Source organism: Pelophylax lessonae (assembly GCF_965119305.1).
Source record: "Pelophylax lessonae genome assembly, chromosome: 13".
Classification (NCBI taxonomy): domain Eukaryota; kingdom Metazoa; phylum Chordata; class Amphibia; order Anura; family Ranidae; genus Pelophylax; species Pelophylax lessonae.
In genome coordinates this window covers 177,008,909-177,021,806 of record NC_138780.1, presented here as the reverse complement: position 1 = coordinate 177,021,806, position 12,898 = coordinate 177,008,909, and the positions used below count along the sequence as shown (strand labels likewise).

Genomic DNA, 12,898 nt, shown 5'->3' with positions numbered 1-12,898 from the left:
GGTGACTAGCTCCTGCGTATGTGCAGGAGTGACAGTTACTAGGTTAGTATTTGTGTATTATATTAAAGAGGTTGTAAACCCAAAACACAAAAAACCCTGTAAGACAAAGGCATAATGAGCTAGTGTGCATCGCATACTAGCTCATTATGAAATACTTACCTTAGAACAAAGCCCTCGCTGTTATAGCTGCAAAGGGTGGGCCAACTCAATATTGAACCCTACAGACTAAGGCTGGGATGCCATTAAAGTTCATGTGTGTGTAAATGCCGGCGTCCCAATACTTTTGGTAATATAGTGTACATTCCCTTCCTGTCCCAGAGTTACAACAAGAAGTGAGAGAACCTCTCTACAAAGTAAGGTAAATTCCCCAGTTGTCACCAAAAGAAGTGTCACCATAGAAGATTGATTCTACCACCTGTGATGGGATGACAATATTTTAGAGCAGAGTTGTCACTCTCATGTAGGCGGTGCCTGCTTGCATTACAGTGGGAGGAGAGGATACTGCAGGGGGCGTGGCTATCAGGATTCTCACTGCTAAATCACAAGTTTGTCAATCAGCACCTGGCCACGCCCAGTCCTGCCCACTGCTTTGTGGATTGACAGCACTGCCTCTGCTGTTCAGCCCCGCCCACTGTGAGCTGCAGTGCCTGGGAGGGGGAGTGCGTGAAACACAAATGGAGGAGGATTTGGCTCGGTCAAGGAAGGTAAAGGAGGTTTTTGTTTAGTTTATGAGGCTTGTACAATTATATGGTAACTGGATTTGGGACTTGATGAGACTGTATACTGGAGCCTTTAGTTGTACTTTAATTATTGGACTATCTTTTAGTTTTCACACTCCATACTGAAGGGAACACCCAAACAATAACATACTTTTTATTTATTTTTTATTATAATGGTTAATCCCATGAGTAATAGGTAACAAACTCTGCTATGATGACATTTCATATGCTGTTGCCGGAGGGAAATCTGGCAGATGTTCATCAAAGGGGTGTAGCAGAGAATTACAGGGAGGAATGACTATAGGATGTGGAAGGCTGGTGACAGTCCCGAGGTCGGATAAGGTTAACATATAGCATGGGAAGACTAATTAAAGCCAGGAGTGACATAAAAATATTCTACAGGTGTACAGCGGCCATTATTAAAGTGGTCCTTCATCCTGGAAAGGGACTTTAGGTCCCTGCCTGGGCCATATGCTATATATACACTGATCTGCCATAACTTTAAACCACCCACCTAACCATACGTGTGCTCAGGGGGTGTGGCAGGTGTGCCTGGGCCCCCCTAACCACTGCGTGTGGTGCTGATTCCCCCCTATTGCCTGGGCTTCCCCCCTTGTTGCTCACCCCCCCTGCAGTGCTGCTGGCTCCCCTCCTAATCTCTCCTCTCCCCCGGCTCCTTTGGGGGATCTTTCAGAATGGAGAGTGGGGGAAGGGGCCAGTAAATATTCTAAATTAACACAGTGAACTCACTTACTGTGTTCATTCATAACTGAAGCATAGTAAACTGTGTTTACTATGCTTCAGTTTGTGAGTGAACAGGAAGCTGCTCAGCACAGAGCACTTCTCATTCATTCACTGTCCAGTGCAGCTGAGGCTGCAGAGAAAGGCGTTTGTTTGAGCTTTAGGGTGCACACCCTATTGCAATGGGCTGCACATACCTATGCACCTAATAGTACCAGGAACCCGGAAGACGGAGGATCCTCTGCACAGCGTCCATCCGTCCACCCGACCAGCACTAGATGTTCCATCCTCCAAGACCCCTGGGACAACATCCATCTCCTGACATACCACCGGAGCATACAAGCCTAACCTTACTTCCATCTAGTGAGTTGTTATTACCAGTGATTTTAAGCTTTAATAAATTGCTGCACTTAGAGGCGCTCTGTCTCTTTCTTTTACATGCACCTAATATTGGGTTGGTCCCCATTTTGTCGCCAACACTGACCTGACCTGTCGAGACATGGACACCACTAAACCTCTGAATGTTTGCTGTGATGTCTGTCACCAAGCCTTCAGTAGCAGATCCTTTAGGTCCTGTAAGTGTGCGAGGTGGGACATCCATGGATCTGCCTTGTTTTTCCAGCACATCCCACAGATGCTTGATGGATTGAGATCTGGAGAATTTGGAGGTCAAGTCAATACCTTCAACTCATTGTGTTCCTCAAACCATTTTAGAACCATTTTTGCAGTCTTGCGGGGGCGGGGGGGACATTATTCTTCTAAATGTGGCCACTGCCATCAGGTAACACTGTTTCTATGAAGGGGTGTTCTTGGTCACCACAATGTTTAGATAGGTGGCACGTGTCAAGTTCCATCCACATGAATGGCAGGAGCCAAGGTTTCCCCGCAGAACATTGCCCAAAGCATCACACTGCCTCTGCCAACTTACCTCCTTAGTGCATCCTGGTGCCATCTCGTCCCCAGGTAAGTGCCGCCCCCCCAAAAAAAAAGAAGAAAAAAAAGATTAAATTAAAAAAAAAAAATTGTAAATTTTTGCCCACTAGGGACGCCGGACCTAGTGCTGGGTATGGGGGGGGGGGGGTTTTGACCCCACCCTCGGCTGGCAGAGGCGCCGATTGACGCTCTTCTGGGGGTCATTGGGACGCAGAGCAATGCGTCCTGACACTCCCCACTTTTCTGATGTCCGGGCTGTGATTGGTCCAGACTCCAGCCTTGATCAATCACAGGAGGACATGGACCTGGTGACGTGACGCGTGGGGGCGGTGCACCGCCCCGGCGTCACGATCACCTTCCGTTCCTGCCAGAGAGAGGACACGGGAGAGCGAGTGCCTCCACCGAGGACGAAGCTGGGAGCCGGGAGGACTGAGGAGTCGCCAGTCACTGCCGCCGAGGACGAAGCCGGGAGGACCGAGGAGTCGCCAGTCACCGCCGCCGAGGACGAAGCTGGGAGTCGGGAGGACCGAGGAGGACGCCGGAGAAGCCGCCGCTGCTCCTGGGCTTCCAGCTAGCTGCAGATGCCTTAACCTCCTATAGTGTCTCCCAACCTCCCATGGTGGCCTGCAGCTCCACCCAACCTCCCACAGTGCCCCAGTTCCCCTATCTAAGGGCCCTCAGCCCCAACGGTGCCCACCAACATTACCATCCAGCCCCCTTGTAGTGCCTTCTAGGTTGCTGCAGAGCCTCCAACTCTCCCCCCATAATGCCCCAACCTCTTATGATCCAATAGCATCCCACAGTGGCCTCCAGTCTATCACACTGCCCCTGAAAAGCCCCCAGCCTCCTGGAGAGAGAGAGAGATACCCACTTAACTCCCAGCCTCCACAGTTGCCCCCAGCTCGTTCCAGAAACCTCATCCCCCTACAGGGCCACCATGTTTCCTAAAGACCCCCTCCAGAACTTCCCTCCTCCCCCACAGTGATGCCCAGAACCAGCCAGAGCCCTGTTTTGTGTTACCATATTTGTATAAACTTTTTGTTTCACTTTTGGGACATGGAAGGTTTTGAAAGATTTTGCTTGGCCCAGGTCTCAATAAGCTTGAGAACCCCTGATGCAATGTGTAATTCAGTACGTCCTACAATGGATCCTGTTCAGTGTTTCTCTAGGAGAATGCGCCTCTGGAAATTAAAGCTCACCTGAAACGTGCATAACTGGCATCACAGTGATCGTTGAAATGGATATTTTCACAGAGACTGGCTCCTAATAAACTGGCCCATGTTGTACTGGAAAACGATCAGTGTGTAATCTCGGATCGTGTTTACGCAGACAGTCGTGGTGGCGTGGAAGGATATTTCTTTAAATAACAACGAGACAGCCTAATAGGGAAGCTGGTCTCTAATTACAGCATTTAATCCAGCCCTGATTATTTATTTATTTCTAAGGCTAAGTGCCGCCGAGGATGAGAGGCCGCTGGGAGACCCAGAATTGGCGCCACCCGGTTGTGCCCCCTCCTCCTGTATCAGCACAGGGATGATCCTCGAAGAAAGCCTGGCTCCAACAACGAGACGGATCGTGTTCCTATAGGGCTACGGGGGGTAGCTATGTGTCACCGCTCCAGATACTTCTTTTCTAAAACCTGCTCAGGTGACACCGGCAGGGGACAGGCTCATCAGTGTAATATTCACAAACAATAGGGAGGCTGTAGAATCCTTCTGTTCAATCTCTCATCCAATGTGGGAAAATAGAATTACTTCTCTCTCTTTCCTCTATCCCTTCCTTTCTTTCTTTTACCTTCTTTTTGTATCTCTGGATTTTTCCTCTGCTATTTCTTTTTCTCTTTCACTGTCTCTTTCTCTCTCTCTCTCTTCCCCTCTTTTACTCTCTCTCTTTTTCTCCCTCTCCCTCCCCCTCTCTTTCTTTCTTTCTCTTTTTCTCTCTCTTTCTTTCTTTCCCTCTCTTCCCTTCTCTCTATCTATCTCCCTCTCTTTCTCTCTCTTCTCCTCTTTATCTCCCCCCCCTCTCTCTTTCTTTCCCTGTCAGCCTATCTTCCCCTATTTCTCTCTCTCTCCCTATTTTTCTCTCGTCCCTTCTCTTTCTTTCTTTCTTTCTTTCTTTCTTTCTTTCTTTCTTTCTTTCTTTCTTTCTTTCTTTCTTTCTTTCTTTCTTTCTTTCTTTTCTTTCTTTCTTTCTTTCTTTCTTTCTTTCTTTCTTTTCTTTCTTTCTTTTTTTCTCTCTCTCCCTCTTCTCTCCCCCTTCCCCTCTCTCTCTCTCTCTTCCACCCCCCCTCTCTCTCTCTATCTTTCCCTGTCAACCTATCTTCCCCTCTTTCTTTCTCTTCCCCTCTTTCTCTCCCCCTCTTTCTCTCTCTCTTCTCTTCTTATTCTCTCTTCTCTCTCTCTCTTCCTCTCTCTCTCTTTCTCCCTCTCTTCCCCCCTCTCTTTCTTTCTTTCTTTCTTTCTTTCTTTCTTTCTTTCTTTCTTTCTTTCTTTCTTTCTTTCTTTCTTTCTTTTTCTTTCTTTCTTTGTTTCTTTCTTTCTTTCTTTCTTTATCTCTTTCTCTCTTTTTCTCTTTCTCTCTTTTTCTCTTTCTCTTTTTCTCTTTCTTTCTTTCTCTCTTTCTCGTTCTTTCCCTCTCTTCCCTTATCTCTATCTCTCTCCCTCTCTTTCTCTCTCTCTCTTCTCCTCTTTATCTCCCCCCCCCCTCTCTTTCTTTCTTTTCCTGTCAGCCTATCTTTCTCTCTCTCTCTCTCTCTCCCTCTTTTTCTCTCGTTCCCTCTCTTCTCTTCTCTCTCTCTCTTCCTCTTTCCCCCTCTCTCTTTTTCTCCCTCTCCCCCCCCCTCTCTCTCTCTTTCTTTTTTTCTTTCTCTTTTTCTCTCTCTTTCTTTATTTCTCTTTCTTTCTTTCGTTCTTTCTTTCTCTTTCCCTCTTCTCTCCCCCCTCTCTCTCTCTTTCTTTCTTTCCCTGTCAACCTATCTCCCCCTCTTTCTTTCTCTCTCTTCCCCTCTCTCTCTTTCTTCTCTTCTTCTTCTCTCTTCTTCTCTCTCTCTCTTTCCCTCCCTCTCTCTCTCTCTCTCTTTCCCTCCCTCTCTCTCTCTCTTTCCCTCCCTCTCTCTCTCTCTCTCTCTCTCTTTCCCTCTCTCTTCTCTCTCTTTCCCTCTCTCTTCTCTCCTTCTCTCTTTCCCTCTCTCTCTCTCTTCCCCTCTCCCTCTCTTCCCCTCTTCCTCTCTTCCCCTCTTCCTCTCTCTTCCCCTCTCCCTCTTCCTCTCTCTCTCTTCCTTTGGTCCAGCTTATCACAATATGATTGATAATGTATATCTCACACTTAAGGGACTGCTGTGAAAGCTGACAATCTAGTGTCTGCGCTACTAAAGTGATCACCGCAATCTTCCGAAACCCTCTGTGAGGGGCTTCCCCTCTTCACACTGACCACAGGGGGTCACTCACTAAGCACTGCTGCCATTCACAAAATGGTTTGTATTTTTTCAATGAATACAAAGTGCTCCCTGATTGGAAGAGGTGGAGATTGTGCCATCACTGTCCCTCCTCATTCAATCAGAGAATGTCTTGAATTAATTAAAAAAATACAAAGCGTTTTATAAATATTAGCAGTGCTGAGTGTGGTCGGTGTGCGGAGAGGAAGCCGCTCACACAGTACCCCAGTAGGACCCGGAGGATTGCAGTTATAACTTACACCGGCACTGACTACTGCAGTCATTTCCAGCTTCCCCAGCTGCCCATCAGGTTTAGATTTGCCTACTGGCATGCTAGACCAAAGTGTAAATACTCTTTTATCATCTCTATGGTCTTGGAGGACCAGAACAATGTCATGAGGTCACTTCCTGTCCAGGCTGGAAGTAAATCATTTTTTTGAACCACTTGCCACCCGCCCGCCGTCAAATGATGGTGGAGCGGTGCGTTCTGGGATGACGACATATGACGGCGCCCAGTAATGCCGCGTTCCTTGGACACGGCGCGACCCCGATCTCAGCAAAGAGCTGCTGCCCATGTGATCAGTTGTGTTCAATCACAACCAATCACATGTAAACAAGGAGATGCTGTTTATTGGCTTTTCCTCTCTCACACTGACAGAGTGTGAGGTAAGGAGAGCTGATAAGCGGCGTCTACTCACAGGGATTACATGTAAAGTAATCAGTGCCCTGAATATAGGCAGCCCCAAATGTGCCCATCAGTGATGCCAATCAGTGCTGTCTTTCAGTGACCATCAGTGCCACCTATCAGTGCCCATCAGTGCTGCATTTTAGTGACTCTCCATCAGTGGTGTCACTCTGTTCCCATCAGTGATACCAGTCTGTGCCCATCAGTTATGCCAATCAGTGTTGCCTTTCAGTGCCCATCAGTGCCACCTATCAGTGCCCATCAGTGCTGCATATTAGTGATTCTCCATCAGGGCTCCCCATCAGTGCCACCTCATGAGTGCCCATCAGTGCAGCCTGATCAGCGCACATCAGTGAAAGTGGAAAAACTTTTTTTTTTTCAAAATTTTTGGTCTTTTTTGTGTTTTTTTTGTTTGTTTTTTAGCAAAAAATAAAAAAAACCCAGCAGTGATTAAATCCCACCAAAAGAAAGTTCTATATGTGTGAAGAAAATTGTAAAGAATTCATATGAGTATAGTGTTGTGTTACCGCCCAATTATCATTCAAAGTGCGACAACACTGAAAGCTGAAAATTAGCCTGGGCAGGAAGGGGGTGAAAGTGCCCTGTATTAAAGTAGTTAAAGCAAAAGATCAAAAAAAAAAATGTTCTTTTGGTATTTTGCTTTTAAAGTTAAAGAAGAGATTTGGGGTCTTTTTGACTCCAGATCCCTCCATAAAGAGGACCTGTCATCCTTATTTCTATTACAGTAAAAGGGATTTTTACATTCCTTGTAGTAGGAAAAAAAGTGATAAAAAAAATGAAAGAGACAGTGTAAAAATAAAAAGTAAAATAAATAAAGAAAAAAAAATGGAAATGCCCCCATCCCTCTGCGCATGCGCCCAGAATCGAATGCATACCTAAGTCACGCATGCATATGTAAACGGTATTTGCAACACACATTTGAGGTATCGCCGCAAACAATAGAGCGAGAGTAATAATTCTAGTGCTAGACCATCTCTGTAACTTTAAACCAGGGTTCTCCAAGCTATGGCCTCCCAGTTCAAGAACTACAATTCCCATCATGCCTAGTCACGTCTGTGAATGTCAGAGTTTTACAATCCTCATGGGACGTGTAGTTCTGCAACAGCTGGAGGGCTGTAGTTTGGAGATCCATACCTCCCAAATTTTTGGTAGGGGAATGTGGGACAGCTATTAGTAAAAGTATGTAGGCATAGGACACACCCCCTGCCACGCCTCCTTAAAGAGGAGAATTATACAAAAAAATAGTTCAATCCACAAGTTTTTTTTGTTTTTTTTTTACCACTACTATTCTTTTATATTGGCTTTTGACATTTACAAATGCAGCAATTTAGAAATTGGATGAAAGGTTTAGCACTGGAAACCACTTTTTGGAAAGCTAAAAAGTGCATTTTATATACAACTATATAGATCAGACCAAAATGAGGGACAAATGAGGAGGAAAGAGGGACAGGGGGACTTTGTGCCAAATCAGGGGCAGTCCCTCGAAATCAGGGACAGTCCCTTGAAATCAGGGTCAGTTGGGAGCTATGGAGATTAGTGATTGACCGATTATCGGCAACACCGATATATCGAGGGCCGATATGCACTTTCCCCGATATATCGGAATCGGCCTTTTGATTTACCGATATTGCCGATATTTCAGGAAAGTGCTGTACCGGGGTGATGCCTGAAGCTAGAGGCATCACCCCAGTACCGGTGTCCATAGCCGACGGTCGGCTGACTTGTAATGACAACCGATGCGGCTGAGAAGCCGCTCGGCTGTCATTCCAAGGAGCGGGAGGGGACGCCTCCCTCCCGCGGCTCACCTGGGTCTCCTGTCCCACCGGGAGACCCGGGCATCCTACCTTCACCGCCGCCGTCTGACCGGGTCTCCATTTCTTTGAATTCGGCGCTGCAGAGTACCCGGAAGTGATGTCACGACATGACATTACTTCCGGGTACTGGCGGCACCGAATTAAAAAACTTACAGCATTCAAAACAAAAAAAAAACTTGATCCCAGATCCCTCCACCACAGTACCTGTAGACATTAAAAAAAAATAAAAATAAAATGTTTTTTTTTATCTCCGAAAATATTGGCCAATATCGGCCGATACCGATATCCGATGACCAAAATATCGGTATCGGCGGTAAAAAAACGATATTAGTCGATCAATAATGGAGATCCCTTTCTAAACAGGTAACCTGTAAAGGCCTATGGAGATTTTTACGTACTGCAGTTTGTTGCTATTCCACGATTTTAAAGCATGAAAGGTTAGGTATCTATGTAACAACATATTTCATATTTTGCAAAGAAATTGGGGCAAATATTGTTTTTTTTTTTTTTTTTTAATTAATTAAACTGTATTTTCTCCCAAAAAATTGCATTTGCAAAACCACTACACAAATACCGCATGACATAAAAAAATTGCAATGATCGCCATTTTATTCCCTAGGGTCTCTGCAAAAAATAAATGTATAATGTTTGGGGATTATAAGTTATTTTCTAGCAATAAAATACTGATTTAAACATGTAAAAAAAAAGTGCCAGAAAATGCCTGCTGACTGCTCAGCCTTCTGTGGTCAGTTCCCGCATTGGGCACTAGATGGCAGCAGCGATTCCCTAAGTGGTGTATCAGATACAGCTGAGCTTCGCGTTGTCAGTGCCCTAGGCTGGCCAGTAGAGGGCAGCAGCCCCCCTCCGGAGGTTGAAGCATGTGTAACAGTCAGCAAAGGGGATTTCCATAGCACAGGAAGTTAGCGAGGGACTTTCCAGGGCGGAGAGAAGAAGCCTTTGCAGCAGCATGGATGGATGGAGGGGGGCTGTCCGGCTTCTCCTGCAGACCGATAGAAGTGGCAGCTGCATTGAGGTGTGTGTGCCCTGCTGCAGGCCAAGCTGTACAGGACTTCACTGATGAATAGTAAGTACCATGCATCATGCCAGCCTGTCATAGGGGGGAGGGGGAGCTGATCTGCTGCTGGTGCCTCCTCCTTCCCCTGCACCCCAGCTTCTGCACCTCCCCCATGCTCCACCTACTTATTTTGGGGTGCCCTGGCTGAGACTTGTACCCCTCTGTGCCCCCCTCTAGGGCACAAATGTCTAATGCATGACTTTGAATGGTGTATGAAGGCAGTCATGGGGGGTGACCATTGTTTGGGGTTCAGGTTCGAGTACTGCGTTGGGCTCTGGTCCGAGTACTGCGTTGGGTTCAGGTCCGAGTACTGCGTTGGGCTCTGGTTCGAGTACTGCTTTGGGCTCTGGTTCGAGTACTGCTTTGGGCTCTGGTCCGAGTACTGCGTTGGGCTCAGGTCCGAGTACTGCGTTGGGCTCAGGTCCGAGTACTGCGTTGGGCTCAGGTCCGAGTACTGCGTTGGGCTCAGGTCCGAGTACTGCGTTGGGCTCAGGTCCGAGTACTGCGTTGGGCTCAGGTCCGAGTACTGCGTTGGGCTCAGGTCCGAGTACTGCGTTGGGCTCAGGTCCGAGTACTGCGTTGGGCTCAGGTCCGAGTACTGCGTTGGGCTCAGGTTCGAGTACTGCGTTGGGCTCAGGTCCGAGTACTGCGTTGGGCTCAGGTCCGAGTACTGCGTTGGGCTCAGGTCCGGGTACTGCGTTGGGCTCTGGTCCGAGTACTGCGTTGGGCTCTGGTCCGAGTACTGCGTTGGGCTCTGGTCCGAGTACTGCGTTGGGCTCAGGTCCGAGTACTGCGTTGGGCTCAGGTCCGAGTACTGCGTTGGGCTCAGGTCCGGGGACTGCGTTGGGCTCTGGTCCGGGGACTGCGTTGGGCTCTGGTCCGGGGACTGCGTTGGGCTCTGGTCCGGGGACTGCGTTGGGCTCTGGTCCGGGGACTGCGTTGGGCTCTGGTCCGGGGACTGCGTTTGGGCTCTGGTCCGGGGACTGCGTTTGGGCTCTGGTCCGGGGACTGCGTTTGGGCTCTGGTCCGGGGACTGCGTTTGGGCTCTGGTCCGGGGACTGCGTTTGGGCTCTGGTCCGGGGACTGCGTTTGGGCTCTGGTCCGGGGACTGCGTTTGGGCTCTGGTCCGGGGACTGCGTTTGGGCTCTGGTCCGGGGACTGCGTTTGGGCTCTGGTCCGGGGACTGCGTTTGGGCTCTGGTCCGGGGACTGCGTTTGGGCTCTGGTCCGGGGACTGCGTTTGGGCTCTGGTCCGGGGACTGCGTTTGGGCTCTGGTCCGGGGACTGCGTTTGGGCTCTGGTCCGGGGACTGCGTTTGGGCTCTGGTCCGGGGACTGCGTTTGGGCTCTGGTCCGGGGACTGCGTTTGGGCTCTGGTCCGGGGACTGCGTTTGGGCTCTGGTCCGGGGACTGCGTTTGGGCTCTGGTCCGGGGACTGCGTTTGGGCTCTGGTCCGGGGACTGCGTTTGGGCTCTGGTCCGGGGACTGCGTTTGGGCTCTGGTCCGGGGACTGCGTTTGGGCTCTGGTCCGGGGACTGCGTTTGGGCTCTGGTCCGGGGACTGCGTTGGGCTCTGGTCCGGGGACTGCGTTGGGCTCTGGTCCGGGGACTACGTTGGGCTCAGGTCTGGGGGACTGCGTTTTGGCTCAGGTCTGGGGGACTGCGTTTTGGCTCAGGTCTGGGGGACTGCGTTTTGGCTCAGGTCTGGGGGACTGCGTTTTGGCTCAGGTCTGGGGGACTGCGTTTGGGCTCAGGACCGGGGACTGCGTTTGGGCTCAGGACCGGGGACTGCGTTTGGGCTCAGGACCGGGGACTGCGTTTGGGCTCAGGACCGGGGACTGCGTCTGGGTTCAGAGACCTCAGGTCGGAATCAGCAGTATCCTGCGACAAGTTAGGGCGATTCAGCCACCCCCAAACATGACACTTGGTTTTATTTTAAAGTCAAAATAGTCCAGTCGGGGCATCCGCCATGTCCTGAGCATCGGCGGTCAGGTTCCAGGTTGTCATTCGATGGCGGCAAGCATTATCAACACAGGAGAGCGTTCTTGTCAATATCATTTTAACATTTCTTGTGTGATATTCTGATTCCTAGATAGACAGCTAAGGCTAAGAAGCGAGTCGGTAGGCGTGCTGGAGATTTGGTGCTGCTGCAAGCTATACTATTGGTCCAGCATTGGGTTGGTGGGTTCTGCTCATTTAGCGATTTATAGCGGCGAAGGAAGGGCGATTGTCACTGGTGAGCTGGTCAGTGACATGAAATGCCGAGTGTTTACAAAGTGTCGTAAAATTGGCGCGTAAGCGATAACATAATCTAAAACAACGTACAAAAAAAATATAAAAATTGCTGTTACAAAAAAATTCCAAATTGGAATTGCTGCGAATAATTTGCCCGTCTGACATGGCCCTTAGAACCACGAAGTTTAAAGAGTTCTCATTGGACTACAGCTACAGGGGAGGTTTTTTTAGTAGGTCGATCACACTCCTTAAATCGCTATCATTAGTAGGCGATCACCAAGCAAACGGCTCCCAATAGAATGAATGGACTACCTCAACGCAATGGATTGCTTAAGTGAATGCGTCTGCATTAAGGGCTCATTTACACTTCTTGGTGGTGCGTTGTGGTAATGCCCGAATGTGAACTTCATTTTGAATGGTACCCCGACACACTAATGCCTCGTACACACGCAACGATTATTGGCCGACCGATCGGCCGACTTTTGTCCAGAGTTGTGTTTTGTTGGTTGGAATGTGCCTAGACTGCACACGATTTTTCTCGGCTAACAAAAACCTACTTTAGAAGTGATGTCATGTGTTGGTTTACTTTCTTTGTGCTTTTTCTTCTCTGAGCATGCCCAGACTTGCTTATCAGATTTTTGTCTGCCGAAATCTGTACTGACTGACGGAAAATCGGCCGTTGTGTTGTTGGCCAACAAAAATTTTATAGCCTGCACACCAGATTTTTTTTGGCCGAAAAGTCGCAGTCGGTTGTCGGAAGCATCATACTAACAAGCCGAAGATCGGACGTTGGCCGAAAATTCCCGGCCAATAATCGATGCGTGTGTACGGGGCATTAGGCAGCACTCCACAAAGCATGATAAACGCATAAAAAGCCACATATTTTTGACATTGACAGCCCAATAAAAATGATGGTGCTACCTTAACACAACACCAACGCAACCGAACAGCAAGGTGAAAATGAGCCCCCACAGTTTCCGTATCCACACGTTTTTGTTGTTGCCCCCATCTTGTAGGTGTAAACTTCTCCTGGTGGTCCCGGAGGTATCCAGGCCGAGTTTTGATGGGTCTCGTTTGCACGTTACCAGCACACCAAGGATTTGCTGAGATCCTCGGTGCGCTGGTGACATCCTCCTCGCTTTGAATGCTTTCGGTTTCCAGCCAGTGATCGCTGCAGCACCTACGGCCATTTTTCAGGAACGCTCGCCTTGGGAATATGGTGTTTGAACTTGTCGTTTGCACGTT

The 12,898-nt window shown here is 48.7% G+C and overlaps 1 protein-coding gene across 2 annotated transcripts in view; it reads left to right on the top strand.

Moving 5' to 3' along the window:
- TRAF3 (TNF receptor associated factor 3) overlaps positions 1 to 12,898 on the top strand; it is a 175,113-nt gene that overhangs the window by 22,644 nt on the left and 139,571 nt on the right. The window contains exon 1 of one of the 2 annotated variants that reach the window (XM_082242669.1): positions 9,275 to 9,430. The exons of the other annotated variant lie outside the window; for it this stretch is intronic. Coding sequence (XP_082098795.1) covers positions 9,424 to 9,430 — 7 coding nt within the window. The 5' untranslated portion in view covers positions 9,275 to 9,423. Of the gene's footprint in view, positions 1 to 9,274; positions 9,431 to 12,898 lie in introns of those variants that run through there. 2 annotated transcript variants of the gene reach the window in all.